Source organism: Schistocerca gregaria, chromosome 2 (genome assembly GCF_023897955.1).
Source record: "Schistocerca gregaria isolate iqSchGreg1 chromosome 2, iqSchGreg1.2, whole genome shotgun sequence".
Taxonomy (NCBI): Eukaryota; Metazoa; Arthropoda; class Insecta; order Orthoptera; family Acrididae; genus Schistocerca; species Schistocerca gregaria.
Window position 1 is genome coordinate 491,631,209 of NC_064921.1, and position 27,447 is coordinate 491,658,655.

The window sequence follows — 27,447 nt, forward strand, 5'->3', positions numbered from 1 at the left end:
ATTTTTCAATGCGCTGGACGCTAGGTCATGAGGAAGCCACCTCATTCAAGAATAGCCCATAAATATGCGAATCTGTCAGCATACAGTCCCACATTTAGTTGTACATATGCAAGCAACTGATTTACGGGATAAATCGGAACTTCACGCAAAAAAATTTCAGAGATTGTGCAGGGATATTTTCTGAATATTGATGGAAGTTCCTTCACTCACAACGGCAAATAGACGTTTCAGTCACACTAATGTGGGCACCGTCTATGAGTCCTTTGGTCTGATATGACTCCTTTAGAATAGTAATATATTATCTTTGTAGAGTGTAAATGCATTCACAACAATTAAAGAAGTATGTATTGCTCAATCACCAATCACAAAACACAGAATAATGCAACAACCTGTAGACAGATGTAAAAATACTGTGATGTGGGTGCGGTCGCTGTGGGAACAGTTCAGCATAGCGTCGATATGTCGCGCTTCCATCGCATTCAGTGAACTCATGCAAGAGCTGCTTAGCGACCAGAAGCTAAACCATAATGCCCCGTATCACAGCCAACGTATAACTAACACTTAAGGAAATACAAACCCTAACCTAGAACCGAGTACTAATGAATTCAAGATTGAGGCCCTAGAGTGAAGTGGGAATTACTGTTACAACAGTAGATACCGTGAATGAGTGGAACAAATTAGTTTAGAAACAGGACACATACCGCTTACCGTCGGAACTTACACTCTTGTTTAGATGTGTTCAGTTGAATCCAAATTAAAAGATAAATAAGGTTAAGAAATCACATGAAATGTAATTACTTTGTAACGACCCGCTGAAGACTAGACGTCCCTTGTACGAAAATAGAAGATAATTCTGAACTATTTCCGGAATTTTTTAGTTTGAATTCAAGCTCACCCTGTATAACCAATTGCAGACTAACAGTCCAGTGGCGTCACAAAGCAGCTGTCAGTCTCTCTCTCTCTCTCTCTCTCTCTCACTCACTCACTCACTCACTGTCTCCTCCATAAACAAAACAGGCAATTTCAGGAATACTCATAAACTTGTGTACTTTTCTCGTTCTGAAACAACTACCCCATAAATTTGTGCCCAGTGAGACGGCGACAACAATAGCCAGATTTGAGATGGAAGTTCCTTGACTCACAGTGGCAAATAAACATTCCAGTCAAAGTAGCGTGAACAACGCCTATGTACGACGTCAATGTGCAACAGCCACTCACAGACGGCTAGTGACAACATTAGCAGTGGAGGGTATATAAATGTCAGAGGGGGAGGGGGGGACGCAGTAAACAATACAGTCGTTGTGATGTAGAAACGGAGCAATTAATCTGACGTCCAAAATAGCTTGGTGGCTCTGAGCACTATTGGATTAGTCTCCTACACTTAGAACTACCTAAACCTATCTAACCTAAGGACACCACACACATCCATGCCCAAGGCAGGATTCGAACCGCAAACCGTGGCAGCAGCGCGGTACCGGACTGAAGCGCCTAGAACCCTCGGCCACAACAGCCGGCGAAATGGCTTGATTATTGGCTTTCGAGCCAATGATGGAAGCATTTCCGAAACGGCTATGTTTGTAAACTACTTGCATGCCGCCGTGGTTGAAGTACAGCGTACAGTAAGTCCGCCCCCATAGCTGAATGGCCAGCGTGACGGACTGCCGTCCTAAGAGGCCTCGGTTCGTTTCCCGGCTGGGTAGGGGATTTTCTCCGCTCAGGGACTGGGTGTTGTGTTGTCTTTTCATCATTTCATCCGCATCCGACGCGCAGGTCGCCCAGTGTGGCGTCGAGTGTAATAAGACCTGCACCAATGCGACTGAACCTGTCCCGTAAGAGGCCTCCCGGCCAATGACGCCAAACGCTTATTTCCATTACCGTACATTACAAAATGGCACCATCCGAAACCGACACCGAGGCAACTGTGGTTCACCACAGGCCTTAGATGGCAAAGGTGAACGACGGCTGTGGAGAAGTCTATTGGCGAATAGGCTTACAGCTGTTGATCAACTGCCCGCCTAGGTGAACCAAGGAGCTACGAACAGTGTCTCCTGAATGACCGTTCACCGAACGATGGTGCGTGTTGGGTTCCGCAGCAGGCGCCTGTTCATGGACTCATGCTGATTGCTATTCATGGCGACGAAGGGTGGTATTTGCAGCCGGCCGGGGTGAGAGAGCGGTTCTAGGCGCTACAGTCTGGAACCGCGCGACCGTTCCGGTCGCAGGTTCGAATCTGGCCTTGGGCATGGATGTGTGTTGATGTCCTTAGGTTAGTTAGGTCTAAGTAGTTCTAAGTTCTAGGGGACTGATGACCTCAGATGTTATGTACCATAGTGCTCAGAGCCATGTGAACCATTTGGAATTTGCACGTCAGTACCGCAACTTGACGTCCACTGAAAGGCCTTTTCAAATGTACCACGTTTTATGCCCCATGGCTATGTAGTTCTAAGTTCTAGGGGACTGATGACCTTAGAAGTTAGGTCCCATAGTGCTCAGAGCTATTTGAACCAGTTGAACAGATGGCTGCTGACGTGTACGGCGTGAAAAGTACCAAGGTAAACACCCTGCGAAAATTGTCATGGTCTGGGAAATGTTTTCGTGATCTCGTCATTCTGAAAAACTCTGTGGATCAACACAAATATGTATCTGTGGTGTCACCGCCAGACACCACACTTGCTGGGTGGCAGTCTCTAAATCGGCCGCGGTCCGGTAGTATACGTCGGACCCGGGTGTCGCCACTATCAGTGATTGCAGACCGAGCGCCGCCACACGGCAGGTCTAGAGAGACTTCCTAGCACTCGCCCCAGTTGTACAGCCGACTTTGCTAGCGATGGTTCACTGCATACTTACGATCTCAATTGCCGAGAAGTTAGTTTAGCATAGCATTCAGCTACGTCATTTGCTACGACCTAGCAAGGCGCCATTATCAGTTATTATTGATATTGTGAATCATGTACCGTCAAGACCGACGTTAATCATTAATGGATTAAAGTTAAGTATTCCACCAGCTACGTCCGTTTTTCTAAATTCTAATTTCCTTGTCCTGTTCTAGACCTCACGCCAGCCTGCGTGAGCTAAAACGCGTGCCTTTCGGCCTCCTCTAGTAACTCGGTGTTGGCTCTCCTGCCAACCACAACAGTATCTATCCCTGGAGACCAAGACCACCTCTACATGCAGTTTGTTTCTCCTCGGCCCGATGTCGTCTACCAGAAGCACAATGCAACGTTTCACACAGCTCGTAGTGTGCGTGCGTGGTTCGAAAAACGCCAACATGAGTTTACGCTACTGCCCTGGTCGCCAAACTCTTCAAATTTACTACACCGCTATTTGAGGAGAAATTCAGTAGTTTTGCTGTCGATTGAAAGTTAATCCTCTGGACATAATAAAGTCTTGCACAGTACCGACTGTAATCTCTGGTATCTAAATGAAGGAGGCTCAAGATGATCAGTGAGACTGCTGAAGAATGAAAGCGTTCTCGCGCCGCGGAAGCGGGATTAAGATAAGTGGTGGGCGAGCGCGCTGCGTCGCGTGACCGGCTGGGTATATGTGGCGGCGCGCCGGCCGCCACGCGCACTGCGTCGCCATGTTGCTGCTGCAGGCTTTTGTTCTCGTCGCCACTGCCGCGGCAGCCCAGGTGGGTCCTCCAGCGAACATCGTGTGCGGCTGCACTGTGTAATAATTCTTCGATGTTTTTATTCGTCTCACGGAAAGACATTTCGGCTTGAAACACTCAAAGGTAATACCTGACACTTATTCCGAGTTGAATTAGACGGATTAAAGAGGAAATCCACAACAGAATAGGCAGTCTATCGCACAATGCATCGGGTTCCGCTCTGCCTTTATTAATCTTGTGTTGACTCCGCCCTCGGTAGCTGACAAGGGAACCTCCCCATCGCACCCGCCTCAGATTTAGTTATAAGTTGGCATAGTGGATAGGCCTTGAAAAACTGAACACAGATCAATCGAGAAAACAGGAAGAAGTTGTGTGGAACTATGAAAAAAATAAGCAAAATATACAAACTGAGTAGTCTATGCGCAAGATAGACAACATCAAGGAGAGTGTGAACTTAGGAGCGGCGTGGTCCCGTGTTTAGTTTGAACAGCTGCGGAACGAGAGGTCCTTGGTTCAAGTCTTCTCTCGAGTAAAAAGTTTACGTTCTTCATTTTCGCAAAGTTATGATCTATCCGTTCGTTCATTGACGTCTCTGTTCACTGTAATTAGTGTCTTTCTTTTGCGACCGCACCGCAAAACCCCACGGAATACATCTCACGTATTTAATGCACTCTCGCCCAAAGTAGCGAAGAGTCAACTGCCAGCCAGGGAGCCTCGTCAGCAGGAATACTCTTCCGTGCGCTGTAGTAAAAAAAAAATTTAAAAAAATGGTTCAAATGGGTCTGAGCCCTATGGGACTTAACATCTATGGTCATCAGTCCCATAGAACTTAGAACTACTTAAACCTAACTAACCTAAGGACATCACGTACATCCACGCCCGAGTCAGGATTCGAACCTGCGACCGTAGCAGTCGCGCGGTTCCTGACTGAGCGCCTAGAACCGCTAGACCACCGCGGCCGGCCGCTGTAGTCGACTGACGCAGTGGGTTTCGATGTTTGTTTAGGTGTAGCGTCCCCTTACTATGGCGCAGTTACCTCGTATCGGATGGACGGACGGACAGATAATAATTGTCTGAAAATAAAAAATTAAACTTTTCACTTGAGGGAAGACTTGAACCTCTCGTTCCGCAGCTGTTCACGCTAACGACGGGACCACGGCGCTCCTGAGCTCAGATTATCCTTTATGTTGCTTATCTTGCGCATGGACTACTCAGTTTGCATATTTTGCTGGTTTTTTTCATACTTCCACACAACTTCTTCCTTTCTTCTCGATTGATCTGTGTTCAGTTTTTCAAGGCCTATCCTCTGTGCCAACTTATAACTAAATTTGAGGGGGCTGCGATGGGGAGGTTCCCTAGTGAGTGGTCAGCGCGACAGAATGTCAATCCTCAGGGTCCAGGTTCGATTCCCGGCTGGTCGGAGATTTTATCAGCTCAGGGATTGAGTGTTGTGTTGTCTTAATCATTATCATTTGATCCCCATCGACGCGCAAGTCGCAGAAGTGACGTCAAATCGAAAGACTTGCACCCGGCGGTCTACCCGCCTGGAGGCCCTAGTCACACGACATTTACATTTGACGGTGACTGCTCTATGTGACTGCCAGTGGCTCTCCATATTTAGGAGGTTCAGCAGTAGAGCCATTTCGTCATCAGTGAAACTAATACTGTCATTCGTCTTTCTTACCGCTAAATAGCGGTTATGTGTTGGCAGCAGTTCGGTATTCCATTCTTCAGCCAAACAACTTTAAATATAACAAAAACTGATATCATAATTTAAAAATTATGCATATTTACAACGTCTCTTAAAACTATTAAGGGACGATGTTCATGAATAACACATAGAATTTAAAGATGCACCAAATCCACGATTTTCAAGATATGGCAATGAAATTTTGGATCATCTTTTAAATGAAACTAACACACTAACAGTTAAGTTCCTGGGATTACATATATTAACTTTTGTATGAAATTTAAAATTTTCAAATAATAATATATGTATCTTTTTCTCAAAACGTTTCTAGAGATTTCACAAGAAATGTTCTCTGCTTAATCTCTTTTCGTACTGTAAGCTTCCCCCATGATGTTTTCTGAGTACGTCAGATAGGAGAACTTTAATAATTTTTAATTATAATTCTGTAAGCGTAACATAAATTTCATGCAAACTCCCAAGTACTTTGCCCCATATCTCAGCTTACACGCAGAATTTCATAATTTTCTCTTGAGACAACATGTATTGGATTTATAGAAATAAGTATACCAAATAACATAATCCTAGACTTCGAAGAGTCAGACATAAAGGTACACAAACTTTACAAAAGCATAGTTTTCAGGAAAAGCCATTTGTAGTTCAATCTAACGTTTCTTTTTAATGTTACCTCTTTGGAAGACCTCAGATTTGTACTCTGGCGTCGGCCGGAGTGGCCGTGCGGTTCTAGGCGCTACAATCTGGAACCGAGCGACCGCTACGATCGCAGGTTCGAATTCTGCCTCGGACATGGATGTGTGTGATGTCCTTAGGTTACTTAGGTTTAATTAGTTCTAAGCTCTAGGCGACTGATGACCTCAGAAGTTAAGTCGCATAGTGCTCAGACATTTGAACCATTTTTTGTACTCAGGGTCCTCTTTCCCATCAAGGCTTCACTTTTGGTTCCTTTACCAGGTCTTACTGACTTTTCAGTTGCGGAGAGGCGCTGTAAATCTATTTTTCTCAAGAGGTCTTGAGTGAAATTTCCTATCTTAAAGCTCCTTCTCTCTAATACGTCCACCCTCTTTACGTTTCCGTCATTAAATGCAAGAACTGCATCATAAGTTGCACTTCTAACAACTGTGGCAGACAAAAATATGGTTTAAGGGTCATTGTTCCCATACGAGTGAATTTAGAGACTCATCTGTATTCTGAATTTTACGACAAACACACTTTTTAGAAGTTCTGGATGGGCCAGAAAGCTGTAAGTGGGCTTAACAAAATCCAGGATACTGTTTGGAAGCATCTTCTTCGCCGAACTAGTAAAGAAGTGTTGCTTCGAAAACTGGGTGTGGCGGGAAGGTCGTGTCACACTTCGGATACGATTTCATCATTGAAAACTTTGGGTACTTATTGTTCATGAGTTCTACTAAAAAGTAACAAATAAACTGAAAATTGACGTTTTCGGGCAATTTCGTGAACGCCCCGCCCCCCCCCCCCCCCCCTAAAAAGCTCTTATGTACCGATGAGCTTTCCACACAGACATTGTTGTCTTAATTGAAAACGATCATAACCATGCGCGCGAAGGAGTTGCACCGGCCAAGGATAGATGATGATGATGAGGTCCCATACTCCGACGAGTGTAGGAGACGATGCGGGAGCCGCGCGCTGCTGACTAGGCAAGGTCCTAGCAGAGGTAATGTGCCATTGCCTTCCTGCGACCGTAATGGGGATGAATAATGATGATGAAGACGACACAACACCCAGACATCACGAGGCAGAGAAAGTCCCTGACTCCGCCGGGAATCGAACCCGGGACCCAGTGCGCAGAAATAGAGAACGCTACCGCAAGACCAAGAGATACGGACCAAGGATAGATAAGGAGTGGCATATTGTTTCTGCGCTGGCGTGATGGGTGTTTCGTATGGGAGGAAGGAAGAATTTTGTCAATAGAGTTGAGAAGTTGATTAAAGGAATGTGAAGTAACTATGAGAAGGAATGGGTTAGAGAAGGTAAGAGGAATAAATGTCTTGGCAGATTCCATGGGTTGACATCGGTCATGTGTTAAGATTTCCTAGGGAGAGAGGATATTTTGTTTATAGCTGTACAATCGGGAAATAATGATGCTGCTGGAGTCTGGTGTCCTGGGTGTACCTAGGTGTTCACTGAGAATGACAAGGGTGGAAAAATCAATGATTCGATGGAGAATTTGTGTGACGAAGGAGAAATGGATGCGAAAAACCAACAAAGATGTCTGCCATCTTATTCTTCACAAGATACTGATAAAGCGTTGTGGTTAGGACAATGATGAGGAACTCCTGGCACGTTCATCCGAGATAACATGTACGATTCTTTATTTGCGCGCCGCGCGGGGAAGCCGTGCGGTCTCAGGAGCCTTGTCACGGTTCATTTTCTCATTCTACTACATATTATTCTTATTAGCAATTGGATGCATCATATGTTAAACTGATTCTGCGATACTTCTCGCGCTTGATGTGAGACCTTAAATTTTCCCGGCGAATCGAATGTTCTAATAACTTACGGTTTCCTGCCGGGTGACGTCGGAATTGTCTTTGGAATTGTGTGGATGACACTTTTCCGAAAGACTGATGGTACGTCGCCAGTATCATATCTCTTACACGCAAAATAGTCGTTTTGCTGCCCCTTCACCCGATGATTTTAGAAATTCCGATGGGATGTTATCTATCCCTTCTGCCTTATTTGATCTCAAGTCTTCCGTGGCTCTTTTAAATTCCATTACTGGATCGCCTACTTCTTGTATATCGACTCCAATTTCTTCTTCTATCGCGTCCTCAACTAAGTCCTGCCCCTCGTAAAGACCTTCAATATTCTCTTTCCAAACATCTTCTCTCTCCTTTTCGTTTAAAAGTAGAATTACTATTTCACTCATAATGTTGCCACCCTTGCTTTCAATTTCTACATCTACATCTACATTTATACTCCGCAAACCACCCAACGGTGAGTGGCGGAGGGCACTTTCCGTGCCACTGTCATTACCTCCCTTTTCTGTTTCAGTTGCATATGGTTCGCGGGAAGAACGACTGGCGGGAAGCCTCCGTGCGCGCACGAATCTCTCTAATTTTACATTTGTGATCTCCTCGGGAAGTATAAGTAGGGGGAAGCAATATATTTGATACCTCATCCAGAAACGCACCCTCTCGAAACCTAGACAGCAAGCTACAGCGCGATGCAGAGCGCCTCTCTTACAGAGTCTGCCACTTGAGTTTGCTAAACATCTCCGTAACGCTGTCACGGTTACCAAATAACCCTGTGACGAAACGCGCCGCTCTTCTTTGGATCTTCTCCATTTACACCGTCAACCCGACCTGGTACGGATTCCACACTGATGAGAAATGCTCAAGTACAGGTCGAACGAGTGTTTTGTAAGCTACCTCCTTTGTTGATGGACTACATTTTCTAAGGATTCTCCCAATGAATCTCAACCTGGTACCCGCCTTACCAACTATTAATTTTATATGATCATTCCACTTCAAATCGTTCCGCACGCATACTCCCAGATATTTTACAGAAGTAACTGCTACCAGTGTTTGTTCCGCTATCATATAATCATACAATAAAGGATCCTTCTTTCTATGTATTCGCAATACATTACATTTGTCTATGTTAAGGGTCAGTTGCCACTCCCTGCACCAAGTGCCTATCCGCTGCAGATCTTCTTGCATTTCGCTACAATTTTCTAATGCTGCAGCTTCTCTGTATACTACAGCATCATCCGCGAAAAGCCGCATGGAACTTCCGACAGTATCTACTAGGTCCTTTACATATATTGTGAAGAGCAATGGTCCCATAACACTCCCCTGTGGCACGCCAGAGGTTACTTTAACGTCTGTAGACGTCTCTCCATTGATAACAACATGCTGTGTTCTGTTTGCTAAAAACTCTTCAATCCAGCCACACAGCTGGTCTGATATTCCGTAGGCTCTTACTTTGTTTATCAGGCGACAATGCGGAACTGTATCGAAAGCCTTCCGGAAGTCAAGGAAAATAGCATCTACCTGGGAGCCTGTATCTAATATTTTCTGGGTCTCATGAACAAATAAAGCTAGTTGGGTCTCACACGATCGCTGTTTCCGGAATCCATGTTGATTCCTACAGAGTAGATTCTGGGTTTCCAAAAACGACATGATACTCGAGCAAAAGACATGTTCTAAAATTCTACAACAGATCGACGTCAGAGATATAGCTCTATAGTTTTGCGCATCTGCTCGACGACCCTTCTTGAAGACTGGGACTACCTGTGCTCTTTTCCAATCATTTGGAACCTTTCGTTCCTCTAGAGACTTGCGGTACACGGCTGTTAGAAGGGGGGCAAGTGCTTTCGCGTACTCTGTGTAGAAACGAATTGGTATCCCGTCAGGTCCAGTGGACTTTCCTCTGTTGAGTGATTCCAGTTGCTTTTCTATTCCTTGGACACTTATTTCGATGTCAGCCATTTTTTCGTTTGTGCGAGGATTTAGAGAAGGAAGTGCAGTGCGGGCTTCCTCTGTGAAACAGCTTTGGAGAAAGGTGTTTAGTATTTCAGCTTTATGCTTGTCATCATCTGTTTCAATGCCATCATCATCCCGGAGTGTCTGGATATGCTGTTTCGAGCCACTTACTGATTTAACGTAAGACCAGAACTTCCTAGGATTTTCTGTCAAGTCGGTACATAGAATTTTACTTTCGAATGAATTCATTGAACGCTTCACGCATAGCCCTCCTTAGGCTAACTTTGACCTCGTTTAGCTTCTGTTCGTCTAAGAGGTTTTGGCTGCATTTAAACTTGGAGTGAAGCTCTCTTTGCTTTCGCAGTAGTTTCCTAACTTTGTTGTTGAACCATGGTGCGTTTTTCCCGTCACTCACAGATTTACTCGGCACGTACCTGTCTAAAACGCATTTTACAATTGCCTTAAACTTTTTCCATAAACACTCAACTTTGTCAGTGTCGGAACAGAAATTTTCGTTTTGATCTGTTAGGTAGTCTCAAATCTGCCTTCTATTACTCTTGCTAAACAGATAAACGTTCCTCCCTTTTTTTATATTCCTATTAACTTCAATATTCAGGGATGCTGTAACGGCCTTATGATCACTGATTCCCTGTTCTGCACTTACAGAGTCGAAAAGTTCGGGTCTGTTTGTTATCAGTAGGTCCAAGATGTTATCTCCACGAGTCGGTACTCTGTTTCATTGCTCGAGGTAATTTTCTGATAGTGCACTCAATATAATGTCACTCGATGCTCTGTCCCTACCACCTGTCCTAAACATCTGAGTGTCCCAGTCTATATCTGGTAAACTGAAATCTCCATCTAAGACTATAATATGCTGAGAAAATTGATGTGAAATGTATTCCAAATTTTCTCTCAGTTGTTCTGCCACTAAAGCTGCTGAGTCGGGAGGTCGGTAAAAGGAGCCAATTATTAACCTAGCTCGGTTGTTGAGTGTAACCTCCATCCATAATATTTCACAGGAACTATCCACTTCTACTTCACTACAGGATAAACTACTACTAACAGCGACAAACACGCCACCACCGGTTGCATGCAATCTACCCTTTATAAACACCGTCTGTGCCTTTGTAAAAATTTCGGCTGAATTTATCTCTGGCTTCAGCGAGCTTTCTGTACCTATAACGATTTCAGCTTCGGTACTTTCTATCAACGCTTGAAGTTCCGGTACTGTACCAATGCAGCTGCGACAGTTTACAATTACAATACCGATTGCTGCTTGGTCCCCGCATGTCCTGACTTTGCCCCGCACCCTTTGAGGCTCTTTCTGTACTTGTCCGAGGCCATCTAACCTAAAAAAAAAACCTCCCAGTCCACGCCACACAACCCCTGCTACCAGTGTAGCCACTTGCTGCGTGTAGTGGACTCCTGACCTATCCAGCGGAACCCGAAACCCCACCACCCTATGGCGCAAGTCGAGGATCTCCAGCCCATACGGTCGCAAACCGTCTCGGCCTCTGACTCAGACCCTCCACTCGGCTCTGTACCAAAGGTCCGCAGTCAGTCCTGTCGACGATGCTTGCAGATGGTGAGCTCTGCTTTCATCCCATTAGCGAGACTAGCACTCTTCACCAAATCAGATAGCCGCCGGAAGCCAGAGAGGATTTCCTCCGATCCATAGCGACACACATCATTGGTGACGACATGAGCGACCACCTGCAGATGGGTGCACCCTGTACCCTTCATGGCATCCGGAAGGCCCCCTTCCACATCTGGAATGACTCCCCCCGGTATGCACACGGAGTGCACATTGGTTTTCTTCCCCTCTCTTGCTGCCATATCCCTAAGAGGCCCCATTACGCGCCTGACGTTGGAGCTCCCAACTACCAGTAAGCCCACCCTCTGCGACTGCCCGGATCTTGCATACTGAGGGGCAACCTCTGGAACAGGACAAGTAGCCATCTCCGGTCGAAGATCAGCATCAGCCGGAGACAGCGCCTGAAACCAGTTCGTCAGACAAACTGGCGAGGCCTTCCGTTCAGCCCTCTGGAATGTCTTTCGCCCCCTGCCACACCTCGAGACGACCTCCCACTCTGCCACAGGTGAGCGATCAGCCTCAATGTGGGCAGTATCCCGGGCAGCCACAGACGTAGTCCGATTGGGGGATGCGTGGGACGATCTGCCCGTCCCAGACAAACCCCCATCCGGACCTCCACAGTGATGCCCATTGGCAACAGCCTCAAGCTGTGTGACCGAAGCCAACACTGCCTGAAGCTGGGAGCGAAGGGATGCCAACTCAGCCTGCATCCGAACACAGCAGTTGCAGTCCCTATCCATGCTAAAAACTGTTGTGCAAAGTACGTCTGAACTAATCTACAGAGAGCACAAACAAGTCGACACAAAATTTAAACGGTTATTATAGTACAAGATTGCCTAGTAAATGCAGTAATGCCGCTACTTGCGCACTGCTGACGCACTGCTTGGCGGCGGAAGGAGACTACGCGATTTAACACTATTCAGGTACTAAAACGCGATGCTACAACTCTCAAATACTATAATACGCCCGAAATTTATGAATTAAACAATGTAAGTACCAAAAACACGCAAAGAAATTAATAATTAAATTATGTAACAAATGAGTGAGCTAGGAGTATACGACTTTCTGCTGGCAGCTGCTTTTCCATCGGCGGCAGGGAGCACACGATTTCGCTGAGGGTCCTTCTTAATTTGGTATATCCTCCCGACAATCATTTCTTTTCCCATTTCTTCACATCTCTCCCGCAGCATCTTTACCTTCGCTGCCCTCCTCTTTCTATTTATTTCATTCGTAAGGGATTTACATTGTTGAATTCTTATCTTTTCCGTCTTTCACTGATCAGTTGAAGTATTTCTTCCGTTACCCAGGTTTCTTCACAGTTACCTTTGTCCCTTTTCCTTCCACAATGATTTTTCCGGACGATTCTCTTAAACTTCAGTCTGTACTTCAGTCTACTCACCATCATTACTTATTAAATTGTGATCTGAGTCTTTAAAAATGGTTCAATTGGCTCTGAGCACTATGGGACTTAACATCTGTGGTCATCAGTCCCCTAGAACTTAGAACTACTTAAACCTAACTAACCTAAGGACATCACACACATCCATGCCCGAGGCAGGATTCGAACCTGCGACCGTAGCAGTCGCGGATCGCCTAGAACCGCGAGACCACCGCTGCCGGCATCTGAGTCTTTACCTGCAGCTAGTTACATCTTACAATCGAAAACCTGATTTCTGGGACTCTGTCTGACCATAATGAAATCTAGCTGAATTCTTCACGTGTCTCCTTTTCGAAGCATATTTTCTCTGTTGTAATTTTTGAACAGAGCATTCGCTATTACGGTCTGAAATTTACTGCAGTACTCAATCAGTCATTATCCTCTCTCCCTCCTATCGCCACGGCCGTATTCTCCCGGAATTCTTTCTTCTTTTCCTTTCCCTACAGCTGCATTCCAATCCTCTAGGATTACTAGATTTTAATCTCACACGACATACTGAATTATCCGTTCAGCATTCTTAAATACTCTCTCCGTAACTTCATCTTCTGCTTACGACGATCGCGTGTACAACTGCACTATTGTGGTTGGCGTTGGTTTGCTGTCGGATCTGATGAGAACATCCCTGTCAGTGAACTGTTCACAGTAGCTTGCTCTCTAACCTAATTTCCTATTGAAAATGAGTCCTATCCCTGTTATACCAATTTCTGCTGTCGTTGATAGTTCCCAATATTCATCTAACTAGCAGTTCTTATCATTTCACTTCAACGGTCCCTACTGCATTTAGGGTGAGTCTTTACATTTCCCATTCATATGTATTTTGTATTTTTCCTACTACGTCAAAACTTCTGACATTCTAAGCTCCGACTCGGCAAATGTTATTCTGTCATTGACAATTCCATATCTTTCTCATGGTCACCTCGCCTTTGGCAGTTTCCTCCCGACATCCGAATGGAGGACTAATCTGGAATCTTTTGCCATTGGAGAAAAACATCATGGCATTTTTTCAGGTACAGGCCACGTGCCCCGTGGATATACATTCTGTATCTTTAATGGAATGGTTTTCTTTGCCTTCTGTAACCTCATACCGTTGTCATAGCTTACTCTTCCACCTTTTACGTGATGTTTTCCATCCCAAGGGCATGTGAGTGCCCTGAACCTCCGTCCGCTCCTCTGACTATCTGACAAGCCCATTAACAGAGCGAGGGTGACTTCTTAGGCCAGAAATCTTCGGATGCCATTGCTGATAATTTTTATTCAAAATTTAAGCAGTAGCTGGGTGAGAACCTGTAACGCATACAGCTCAAGTCACCTTCAGGAAATACATTCAAACTAGTAGGAACCATCGACTAAATCTGACTGAACTTAAGAACTTAGAAACTCGAATACACAGAAAATGTACTTAGGGCTACCGCAGACAGACTAAGGTGCCTATTTATTGTCAAATAAGCAGAACAGTCACACGCCATGACTGTCATTCAATGGTACCAGAAGCTCTCAAAATAGTCAAGAGGAAATACGCTCAGGAAATTTGTGGGTACGTAATATGTGACTAATGGGAACCTGCTCTACAAAATAAAATCTGTGCAGTATATCAGTCATGTGGCTCACGATACGTACCGGAATGGACGGCAACCAGAAGAGTCCGAATAACAGGTTTCAACGCAAGCCAAGTCCGTGATATGTTTCACTGCCTGTAATATGAACACGACAAACTTCTAACTACTGCCGTCAACGTCAGTAATTCGCAACATAGTTCTAGACACAGATCTCACGAAAAGAAAGCCGAGTACTTTCACTGTAGTCTGAAATCTGTAGCTGCCGAGTGTGCTACGCGACCCACAGTCCTTAGAACAACAGCCACAATCAGTAGGGACCTCCTCGTTGCTTCACTCCGGCTCCAAATGCAGTCAATGGGCCAGTCAATAAAGTCCGAATTATAATCTCTTCTTTCATATACTGGGCGATCCCATCCTCTCCAGTGTGAACATTGGTGAAAGCCACAGGGAGTTTCAACTGCCACCCTCAAAACTAGGCTGCATTGCTGTTGTGGTCTTCAGTCGTGAGACTGGTTTGGTGCAGCTCTCCATGCTACTCTATCCTGTGCAAGCTTCTTCATCTCCCAGTACCTACTGCAACCTACATCCTTCTGAATCTGCTTAGTGTATTCATCTCTTGGTTTCCCTCTACGATTTTTACCCTCCACACTGCCCTCCAATACTAAATTGGTGATACCTCGATGTCTCAGAACATGTCCTACCAACCGATCCCTTCTTCTAGTCAAGTTGTTCCACAAGCTCCTCTTCTCCCCAATTCTATTCAATACCTCCTCATTAGTTTTGTGATCTACCCATATAATCTTCAGCATTCTTCTGTAACATCACATTTCGAAAGCATCTATTTTCTTCTTGTTCAGACTATTTATCGTCCATGTTTCACTTTCATACATGGCTGCACTCCATACAAATACTTTCAGAAACGACTTCCTGACGTTTAAATCTATACACGATGTTAACAAATTTTTCTTCTTCAGAAACGCTTTCCTTGCCATTGTCAGTCTACATTTTATATCCTCTCTACTTCGACTATCATCAGTTACTTTGCTCCCCAAATAGCAAAACTCCTTTACTACTTTAAGTGTCTCATTTCCTAACCTAATACCCTCAACATCACCTGACTTAATTCGACTACATTCCATTATCCTCATTTTGCTTTTGCTGATGTTAATTTTATATCCTCCTTTTAAGACACTATGCATTCCATTCAACTGTTCTTCCAAGTCCTTTGCTGTCTCTGACAGAATTACGATGTCATCGGCGAACCTCAAAGTTTTTATTTCTTCTCCATGGATTTTAATACCTACTCCGAATTTTTCTTTTGTTTCCTTTACTGCTTGCTCAATATACAGATTGAACAACATCGGGAAGAGGCTACAACCTTGTCTTACTCCCTTCACAACCGCTGCTTCCCTTTCATGTCCCTCGACTCTTATAACTGCCATCTGGTTTCTGTTCAAATTGTAAATAGCCTTTCGTTCCCTGTATTTTACCCCTGCCACCTTCAGAATTTGAAAGAGAGTATTCCAGTCAACATTGTGAAAAGCTTTCTCTAAGTCTACAGATGCTAGAAACGTAGGTTTGCCCTTCCTTAATCTAGCTTCTAAGATAAGTCGTAGGGTCAGTATTGCCTCACGTGTTCCAACATTTCTACGGAATCCAAACTGATCTTCCCCGAAGTCGGCTACTATCAGTTTATCCATTCGTTTGTACAGAATTCGCGTTAGTATTTTGCAGCTGTGACTTATTAAACCGATATTTCGGTAATTTTCACATCTGTCAACACCTGCTTTCTTTGGGATTGGAATTATTATATTCTTCTTGAAGTCTGAGGGTATTTCGCCTGTCTCATACATCTTGCTCACCAGATGGTAGAGATTTGTCATGACTGGCTCTCCCTTAGGCCGTCAGTTGTTCCAATGGAATGTTGTCTACTCCGGGGGCCTTGTTTCGACTCAGGTCTTTCAGTGCTCTGTCAGACTCCATAGTGATTACAGTACATTCCGGAGACCCACTCATCTCTTACCCTGCTCTCAGCCTGGGTGCGTCGCTCCAAATTGCGGCCTTCGAGTATCTACGGTATTCTCGGCACAGCGTGTTGCAAACATCCCTCAGACTCTCAGCCCTTTGTCAAGTTCTAAATGTCCGCAGAACTGGCACAGCATCAAAAAGAGAACATAGTGGTACAATATTTTAGTTTATTGCTCATCGGTGGTCCATTCCCGCAGCACTGAAGTGTTGCGTGAAAAATAATATGCGTACAATGTTAGCTTTTTGTTCAAATGGCTCTGAGCACTATTGGACTTATCTTCTGAGGTCATCAGTCCCCTAGAACTTAGAACTACTTGAACCTAATTAACCTAAGGACATCACACACATCCATGCCCGAGGCAGGATTCGAACCTGCGACCGTAGCGGTCGAGCGGTTCCAGACTGTAGCGCCTAGTACCGCTCGGCCACTCCGGCCGCCAGTTGTAGCTTTTTGGAATAAAAATTGTTTATTTGTTGTGAACTATATCAGGCCTGAACTCTTATCTAACTTCGCGTGCCATGTAGTCGTCCTGAATAATGCAAGTGGTGAAATGACGAAATGTTATCTGATAAAGATTAGTCGGCAAACTATCTGAAGCTTTATAACTGTATACTCGCTTTGCAATTAACTTCTACCAAAAGAATTAGAAAACCAAAACTGTAACCTGCGTAATTCTGTATTATGTCGTACAGTGAACAGTGCTACGTGGGGTGACGTCACAATACGTGATTTGCACTTTCAACACACAGGAAAACAGAAAAAAAGTGCTACATAAAATTACCAGCTAAATTTAGAAAGATCAAAGAACCGAAATATTTTTATTAAATTCCTTGCAAATTTAAGTGCGCAAACTGACCAAATAAAATTCCAAACATTAAATAATGCACACGTAACTGTAACACTGCACAGTAAGAAAAAACTTCGGCATAACAAATGCAACCTGAATTGAACACTACCTAAACTGAACCTGATAACAAATTTGAAACGAAAATCTAATTTTAATGATCTTGCTATGTTCTGGCTGTGATGTTGATCTGGCCTTAAATACATTTTTCATGTAGTCTACCTGTGGCAACGTGAGCTCAGTACTGCTCGAAGTGATGAACATAAAAAAATACAGCGCAGCAGCAAACCAGGTAAAAGGATAGGAAACCTTGCGCAGTGCAATGCATTTCGCCATGCAACTATTCTAGATAGATCATGCTTTGACTTCAGACACTTTATTCCGCAGAGTGTAACGGGGTGACTCACATAATCAAAAAAATGAAATTCTTTAGTTAGGATACAGTGAAGAATTTAAACTTGCTAAGTGACTGAAAACAAACTAAGCTTTAAAAAGCAGTATTCTGAAAACAAAATTATCCCTAGACAATTATAATGTTCTTTATAAAATATAATTTTTAATAAATATTGCTGTGCCATGAGATTAATTATTGAAATGGTAAAGGATTGGTAAATCTATGACTTCTCAGTGCGTACATGTGAACAGACAACGTGTTTAATCACGTCTCAGTCACGAACTAACTGACTCAGACCAATAAAGGTTGGTTGGTTTGGGGAAGGAGACCAGACAGCGTGGTCACCGGTCTCATCGGATTAGGGAAGGATGGGGGAGGAAGTCGGCCGTGCCCTTTCAGAGGAACCATCCCGGCATTTGCCTGGAGTTATTTAGGGAAATCACTGAAAAACTAAATCAGTATGGCCGGACGCGGGATTGAACCGTCGTCCTCCCGAATGCGAGTCCAGTGTCTAACCACTGCGCCACCTCGCTCGGTGCCAATAAAGGTAACTCCTACTATAATTTTCGTTATCCAAACACATCGAGTAAATTACGCACAGGCAAGCACTGGAGCAACAACATTACCTAAAACTCTTCGTTTCTCAAATTAATCTTTACCAAATCATATTTCCAAAATTCAATAGCCTCTGTAGCTTTGTTTCTGAAAGCTATTTCCTGACCGATCGGTAGCATAACCAACATCCGACTCATTCACCATCTTCTCTTAGGACACTACAGGTACGAGAATGCTACTAGCAACCAAGAACACATTGCTTATTCTCAGAACCTCTGTGGCGTAACCTATCGACTTCTGAAAATCTCTGATTGTAAAATATCCAGTACATAGGTAAGAAGTCTGACACACCGAAGAAAATGGAGCTTACATTACTTTTCTTGAATACCAAAACCAAGCTAGTTACCTTGCACAGTAACTCTTGAAAGGAAAGAAAGTGATATTAGATTCTTTTCTTGTTTACAGGTCGCGAAACCGCCGCCAGCCAGACAACAGGCAAATACGGCATTGCTCACAAAAGCGAACAGTAAGTACACTATGATTTCGTCAGTAGCGAAGTCAGTCTTACTGAATGTGTAACACTTTCCTTGTTTAGGTCAGACAAGACCACATGTCTGCGTCCGCCTTCCTTTCTTAGTAAACTACTTTTGTTCAATAAGCTTTCGACTTGTTTGAGGCTATGTATTCTTCAACAATCAACCTTTCCAGTTCTAAATAGTTTCTACAATCAATAGCCTTAAAAATCTGTGAGGAATATTCCAGTTTTCATGGTTCCTTTATCTGTACCCCTTCCTCTATTAACCAATGCTGAGTGCCTCATAAAATATGTGCCAACTTATTTCACCTTCTGATGAAAAGATAACTATTTTTTAACTTTTAGTCTAACTAAAATCCGACTTCCTTTGTAGTCTAGCAGCTAAGGTCCATTACACGCATAGGCAGCAGGGTTGGGTTCCTATACATCAATCAGTATATTTATATCCTGTGAAACTCTCGAACGGGTGATTCAAATGGCACCAAGCACTATGGGACTTACATCTGAGATCATCAGTCCCCTAGACTTAGAACTACTTAAACCTTACTAACCTAAGGAAATTACACACATCCATGCCAGAGGGAGGATTCAAAACTGCGACCGTAGCAGCAGCGCGGTTCCGGGCTGAAGCGCCTAGAACCGCTCGTCCACAGCAGCCGGTTGAACGGGTGAGGCAAATCAAACTACTGCTTGTGTAACTTAACAGTTACAGATACGTCAGGGCTTACGTCCATTATCTCATCAAAAACATCCGGATACCTATTAGACGACACTAATATGGCGTGTATCCACCCATTGTCCTTATGTTGGCTCGTACTACGCTGGAAGTACTTTTCATGACATGTGTGAGTGTATGTGGTTGACGGACAGCGCATTATTCCTCAAGGGCCGAAGCCAGACAATTAGTGATGTTGGGCGCCGCGGTCTGGAGCGAGGTTGACATTCTGACTCATTCAAAGCTGTTCCATTTGATTCAGGAGGGGACTCTCGCAGGCTAGTCCATTTCAGGAATGTCAGTGTTCACATACCATTGCCTCACTGGTGCTGCTTTATGAGTGGGTGCTTTGTCGTGCTCATACAATCATGGTCTCCGAATGGTTCCTCTACTGTAGTAGCGGTACACAATACTGCAAAATTTGTCATATCCTTCCACGTTTAGCGTTTTCTTAAGCGCAATAAGAGGACCACCCGTAATCACGAAAAGCATCCTCATATTGTAACACTATCCCCTCCGTACCTGACTGCTGCGACTACACGTAACAGCAGATAACGTTCTCCAGGCTTTCACCAAATCCATACTCTTTCACCGGATTGCCGTAATGTTTAGCGTGATTCGTCACTTCATATCATTTGTTTCGAGTCAGCCACTGTCCAGATACTTCGCTCATTACACATCTCAAGCATCGCGTAGCGTTTCAAATGTGTGGTTTTGAGGAACTACTCCACCATTGGATTCTCTTCTTTTTAACTCCCTCAGTACAATCATTGCGACAGCTGGATTGCTCATGGCATTTTGGAACTCCTTCCAGTCGTTTCATGCAATTTTTTACAACCACTCTCCGCAATGTTTGATGTACCTTGTCCGTCAGCAAATGGTTCAAATGGCTCTGAGCACTATGGGACTTAACTTCTGAGGTCATCATTCCCTCGAACTTAGAACTACGTAAACCTAACTAACCTAAGGACATCACACACATCCATGCCCGAGGCAGGATTAGAACCTGCGACCGTAGCGGTAGCACGGTTCCAGACTATAGCGCCTAGAACCGCTCGGCCACTCTGGCCGGCTGTGTCCGTCAGCACTTGAGTGAGGTTTGCCTTGTCTTGGTTTAGTTGTTGTTGTTCCTTCACATTTCCATCTCACAAGTACCCTACCTCAGTCTACTTGAGTAGTTTTAGGAGGGTTGAATTGTCCTGATGGATCTGTTAGGTGAAATGTAGTTCCTAGTCCACGTTCGGAGTCACTGAGCTCTGTTGACTCACCAGTTCTGCTGCTACTATTCCTCTACTGACAACAATGTCTTCTCGTTTCGTGATATCCAATTCCGCTTTACAGACGGATGTCCGAATATTTTCGATCTCATAGTGTATTTTTGAAGAGTGTTTGTTTTACAACTGAATGAAACCTGTCGACGAATTCTAAACACCGTTCTTCTCTTCCGTCCACTTCCCCCAAGGGATTTTTTTCTCAGAATAGCTGACTTGATTTTCCTCTCTTACTGTCACTTTCCATTTTTCCATGTCCAGCAAGTTCTCCGCCTTTTTCAAATATTTTGAGTTATTCTATTTTTAGGTTTTGAGGGCTCCTCGGCGTAACAGTTACTTCATCTTCGATACTATGAAACGTATCTCTTTTAATGCAAGCTCTTTGCGCTCCACATTTGGAAAGGTGGCAGTATCCTCTCATGTCCCTGAATACTGAGCATTCCACCAGGGGCACTCCTATGACTGCAAGAAATACTGCCATTGCGTATCGCCTGGTTGCCTAAGTTCTAGGCAAGTCCAGACGTAATTTACATGGCACAGTAATCGCACTATAGAGGTCATTCTGCGCCTTGTTTTGACGGAGACCATTGTCATCCTTTATGAAGTCTACTGAGACTGAATTTCCATCTCTTCTTTACTTTGTTTGTAGCATTTTTTTAACGTCAGTTAAGTTTATTGTATGAAATTTTGTCAAATCAATGCATTGTTGATCAATTGCTATGCATTTCTTTAGGGGCAACTGAAAAAAGTCATATTTATAACATTGTCTCTTATTTAGTTCTCAAATTTAGATCTGATGACGCTAATATAGGTCATACGTGCTTCCCCTAAAATCCTTCAATAGTATCTTAATTATGGCCACTGTCGGTTTCTTCTCTTTTTTTATTTACTAAATGTTCTACTTCCGCTCCAGTGATCGCGGTCGCTAAGGAATGTTAATAGACTTTCTTCGTGAGCTGTTGGACAATGAGTCCGCAGCTCGTAGTCGTGCGGTAGTGTTCTCGCTTCCAGCGCCCGGGTTCCCGGGTTCGATTCCCGGCGGGGTCAGGGATTTTCTCTGCCTCGTGATGACCGGTTGTTGTGTGATGTCCGTAGGTTAATTAGGTTTAAGTAGTTCTAAGTTCTAGGGGACTGATGACCATAGATGTTAAGTCCCATAGTGCTCAGAGCCATTTGAACCATTTTTTTTGTTGGACAGTGATAATAATTTTTCCTTTCATGAAGTTAAAACCGAAGAAAATATAATTAATGAAAAATTGACGTAAAATAAGTCATCACATTCCGACTGGAGAGTATTTAATTCATTGCTCAATTAGCAAATCATCGTCAGGGTCCTAGATGTCTTCGTATCCATAATGATCGGACCATGATGAATACCTCTGCTCATCTACTGCCATGACATCTTCAATGGGATTACTTTTTTCTCTACAGCTGCCTAATGTTATTAAATCAACCTGGAATCCTTGTCTTGTTATTTTCACACGTTTTGAAGTTAAGTTATGTACTGCTGATTATTGGCATACAAACTTGCCTATTCCATTGTGCGCAGTGTTAATAACAGACGTGGCCCGATTGATGTTTATCTTAGCAAAATTCATTTTACGCATTTTAGTCTACGTTCATCGTAGTCAGCATCCCGTATCGTCAAGAAGATACTGATAGTAAGGAGTATAAATAATGAAAACAAAATAGTGCACAGTCGACGTATAACGTTCTATACCGCAATCTTCGTCACTGCAATGAAACAAATTTATTTCATAAAGAAATAACATTACCCTGATCAATCCTCAGAGCATCAACACATGGCAGTTGCTCTTACATTTACATCGTTTGGCCAGATGTCAAATTTAAATTACTATGAGTAAAAACGCAATTGCCTTATCATATCAGCATTTGGTTCGAGTTTACTTCTGCAGCGCATATGAGTGCACTGTCAGAGTATCGGCGTACTCAATAACTGCTGAAAACAGAAATCAGAATTGCCTTCTTTTAGAGTTATGTCTTTGAGGTCAGCGACTGGATCAACAGTCAATACGAGTGGTATTTAAGTAGTTCTCCACAGTGCTTTTGGCTACCTCTTCCCTCGCTCGGTTATTCTTAATAGCAATATCTTTCTCGCGGTTTGTACTCAGAAATGCGCAATGTGATTTTGTACATATGTTTTATTAACTCCATGAAAGTTAGTGTGGGTGTATTATTTTTCGTTCTTTCCACTTCACCTTTAGACCCACAAGATGTATTTTTCGCCTTGCGGACGTACAACATTCTATACCTTGTAGATGACTCTAGACGAGTGCTTGTATGACTACAGACATAGAGAACGTGGTTTTGAAATATTCCACGTAGAAGCAAAAATAGGAATAATCTCAAAGAACGTTCCACTCCTTAATCCACCACAACCAAAGCAGATTAAATGAAGTAGGGCGTTTTCTGCCTTAACCCGACATTAACTGGGTGAGTAGCTGCCAAGAACGATGTAGGTGTGGAAACATTTTATTTATTTATTCATTTGCCTGATCTGATTATGGCCCTCGAGCTCACTTCTACGTGAGACCACGGTTTCATACACAGTACACTTTTCGTGGTTACTTAAGAAATAAAAATTTTAAAATGGCAAATGGTATTAAAATGATTTGGTTGTCTACAATGACAATGTAAAAAAAATTATACTGAGTCTGAAGAGAAATTTATTAACATCGAGTATAGATTTAAGTGTTAGAAAGTCGTTTATGGAAGTATTTGTATAGACATGTAGCCATGTATGGAAGTGAAACGTGAACGATACATAGTTTGGACAAGAAGAGAATAGAAGCTTTCGAAATGTGGCGCTACAGAATAATGCTGAAGATTAGATGGGTAAATCATATAACTCATGAGGAGGGATTGAATAGAATTGGGGAGAAAAGGAGTTTGTGGCACAACTTGACTAAAAGAAGGTATCGGTTGGTAGGACATGTTCTGAGGCATCGAGGGATCACAAATCTAGCATTGGAGGACAGCGAGGAGGGTAAAAATTGTAGAGGGAGACCAAGAGATGAATACACTAAGCAGATTCAGAAGGATGTAGGTTGCAGTAGGTACTGGGAGATGAAGAGGCTTGCACAGGATAGAGTGGCGTGGAGAGCTGCATCAAACCAGTCTCAGGACTGAAGACAACAACAACAACAATAACATGAACTAATAGAGTTAATACTGGCAGTACTTGTACTACCGCTGCTGCTGTCACTACTAGTGATAATAATAATTATGGCAATAATAACAATAAAGATTGTGGCAGATGTAAAGTGAATTTATAGTTGTACAAAGTAGATGAATTCCGATGTAGTGGGTTCCGAGGAAAAAGAAATTTAAGGAGACTGAGCCAGCTAAGAATACTGGGAAATGAGGAAAATCTGACATTACTATTGTTGCTTTAATAGATGTCATCAAGTGTCTTCTGAAGCCCGAGATGTTACTCAGCTCTCTAATATTTTGTTGGAGGTTATTCCAGGGTCGGATTCCTTCTACTAAGAAGGACTTCGAAAAAGTGCCTGATCGGTAGAGTGTGACAGAAAGGTTTTTTCTCTGATGGGAACGATTGCTGCTGGTATGTTGTTCAGACAAGACCATTAAGGCAGAGGGGACATATGAGGGACACTCTAAGTTGATAAGGCAGTGCTGAAGACATAGGGTATGGAAATCTCTGCACATCTCTGCAAGCACCTGGAGAACTGTGTATATGATGGTGAAACACTAACTGAGAATCAAATTTCACATATGTAACGAATACATACATTAATAATCAGTTCCAGGCTTTCCTGAGAAAGGCCTGACACGATAATCTCGCCGTAATCAATAACCGGAAGTATAACTGTGTGTACAGGTTTCTTTTTCACGTCAAGAGGGAAAAGCTTTTTATATTTTTGTACGGCGTGGAGAGATACTGATGGCTCCTTGCACATTACAGTTGTTTGCTCAGTCCAATTTATATTTTCATCTGTTACACTCTTTGTTGGAGGAGAGCAGTTGATATTTGTCCCATTTAGGGTTAAATATGGTAAATATTCACGATATTTCTGGCCACTGAGCCTAGAATGGACAACCAGTATCGCCTAGGTTTTGGATAGGTTTTGCTTTAACCTTACACTCTAAGCACGTAAGTTGTTTGGTGCGGTCACTGCTGTGGTGGCAACCGTCAGCGGAACCATGTGCTACACAAATAATATGACCGCGTCTCCTTAATTCTATTTCTGTGACAGGATGTTAGAGTAGGGTAATGTTAATACCGAGAAAAGGGAAGTTGCTCATCAGCTAGTATCGGAACGTGTCGTTTATTTAGGTCATTCGCGTCTACCGTTAAAGAAGTATTAATGTTACAAAGTGGAAAATATTCAGTGTCGATAGCTGTGTTGGAATCGTGAAGAGTGTAGTTCTACTGTGCTGCTGCGTAACTGGCGAAACCGCTTACGCCAGTTCTTTTTCTCGAGTAGTATCCAGGAAGAGGCAGAACAAAGGTAAGGGGTAAGGGAATAACTACACTCCTGGAAATTGAAATAAGAACACCGTGAATTCATTGTTCCAGGAAGGGGAAACTTTATTGACGCATTCCTGGGGTCAGATACATCACATGATCACACTGACAGAACCACAGGCATATAGACACAGGCAACAGAGCATGCACAATCTCGGCACTAGTACAGTGTATATCCACCTTTCGCAGCAATGCAGGCTGCTATTCTCCCATGGAGACGATCGTAGAGATGCTGGATGTAGTCCTGTGGAACGGCTTGCCATGCCATTTCCACCTGGCGCCTCAGTTGGACCAGCGTTCGTGCTGGACGTGCAGACCGCGTGAGACGACGCTTCATCCAGTCCCAAACATGCTCAATGGGGGACAGATCCGGAGATCTTGCTGGCCAGGGTAGTTGACTTACACCTTCTAGAGCACGTTGGGTGGCACGGGATACATGCGGACGTAAATTGTCCTGTTGGAACAGCAAGTTCCCTTGCCGGTCTAGGAATGGTAGAACGATGGGTTCGATGACGGTTTGGATGTACCCTGCACTATTCAGTGTCCCCTCGACGATCACCAGATGTGTATGGCAAGTGTAGGAGATCGCTCCCTACACCATGATGCCGGGTGTTGGCCCTGTGTGCCTCGGTCGTATGCAGTCCTGATTGTGGCGCTCAACTGCACGGCGCCAAACACGCATACGACCATCATTGGCACCAAGGCAGAAGCGACTCTCATCGCTGAAGACGACACGTCTCCATTCGTCCCTCCATTCACGCCTGTCGCGACACCACTGGAGGCGGGCTGCACGATGTTGGGGCGTGAGCGGAAGACGGCCTACCGGTGTGCGGGACCGTAGTCCAGCTTCATGGAGACGGTTGCGAATGGTCCTCGCCGATACCCCAGGAGCAACAGTGTCCCTAATTTGCTGGGAAGTGGCGGTGCGGTCCCCTACGGCACTGCGTAGGATCCTACGGTCTTGGCGTGCATCCGTGCGTCGCTGCGGTCCGGTCCCAGGTCGACGGGCACGTGCACCTTCCGCCGACCACTGGCGACAACATCGATGTACTGTGGAGACCTCACGCCCCACGTGTTGAGCAATTCGGCGGTACGTCCACCCGGCCTCCCGCATGCCCACTATACGCCCTCGCTCAAAGTCCGTCAACTGCACATACGGTTCACGTCGACGCTGTCGCGGCATGCTACCAGTGTTAAAGACAGCGATGGAGCTCCGTATGCCACGGCAAACTGGCTGACACTGACGGCGGCAGTGCACAAATGCTGCGCAGCTAGCGCCATTCGACGGCCAACACCGTGGTTCCTGGTGTGTCCACTGTGCCGTGCGTGTGATCATTGCTTGTACAGCCCTCTCGCAGTGTCCGGAGCAAGTATGGTGGGTCTGACACACCGGTGTCAATGTGTTCCTTTTTCCATTTCCAGGAGTGTATTAAATACGTGAGGGATCTTCCTTATAACTTGGATCCCCCCCCCCCAATCCCCGTACTCCCCCGTTCTCCCTCCCCCCATCCTCTCCCCCTCGCGTTAGGTACACCGTAGCCGAGTAAAAATTCGTGAAAATGAAATTTTTGCTCAATTTAACATTTATTAAAACGGTTTATGTTTGATTTATAAAGTGTATTTAACAGTGTTGTTAACACGTGATTAAAACCACTTTATTTTGCATGTGCCAAAGCTGAATGGTATTAGGACAGATACAGACAGACGGAAAAAAAGCTTCACGAAAGTTGTATTAGCCATTTTGACGGATCCCTAAAAGAGTGACCTTCTATTGGTATATTATATACTTCCTGCGTCATAGAACTTTTACATGTTTTGCAAGTGACAGTCAACATTGTGTGTACCATCCTTTGGACGGCACGCGGTATTTCTCCATAGCTTTTCAATCTCGTAATTTATGTGACGACTAAGAGAATTCTCGTCTGTGGCAATCAGCTTAGATTCCTTCAACCAACGATATTCTTGCTCTCATGTGTATTTAGACTTTTCGGCATGCCACGTAACAGAAAGTCTTGATACAAATTCATATTGAACACAATAAAATCAGCTCTATTCGCGTTGCAGAATATCACGACCAACTCCATCAACCCAGTGATTTGGACCGTCGCAGCAGAAAACTCCCCGAATAAATTCTAGCACTTGTGCTTGTTTCGAATCGGGGAATCCCGGACAAGCACACATGTAAAGAAATCAGTGGGCCATAAAGATCGGTGTACACTTTGATATCGTCTATCCTCTGGGTT

General features: G+C 44.1%; 1 protein-coding gene across 1 annotated transcript in view; it reads left to right on the forward strand.

Moving 5' to 3' along the window:
• Positions 1-3,562: 3,562 nt before the first annotated feature.
• LOC126336194 (brachyurin-like) overlaps positions 3,563-27,447 on the forward strand; it is a 45,162-nt gene continuing 21,277 nt past the window's right edge. Inside the window, exons 1-2 of the mRNA XM_049999701.1 lie at positions 3,563-3,631; positions 18,639-18,699. Coding sequence (XP_049855658.1) covers positions 3,581-3,631; positions 18,639-18,699 — 112 coding nt within the window. The 5' untranslated portion in view covers positions 3,563-3,580. The remainder of the gene's footprint in view (positions 3,632-18,638; positions 18,700-27,447) is intronic.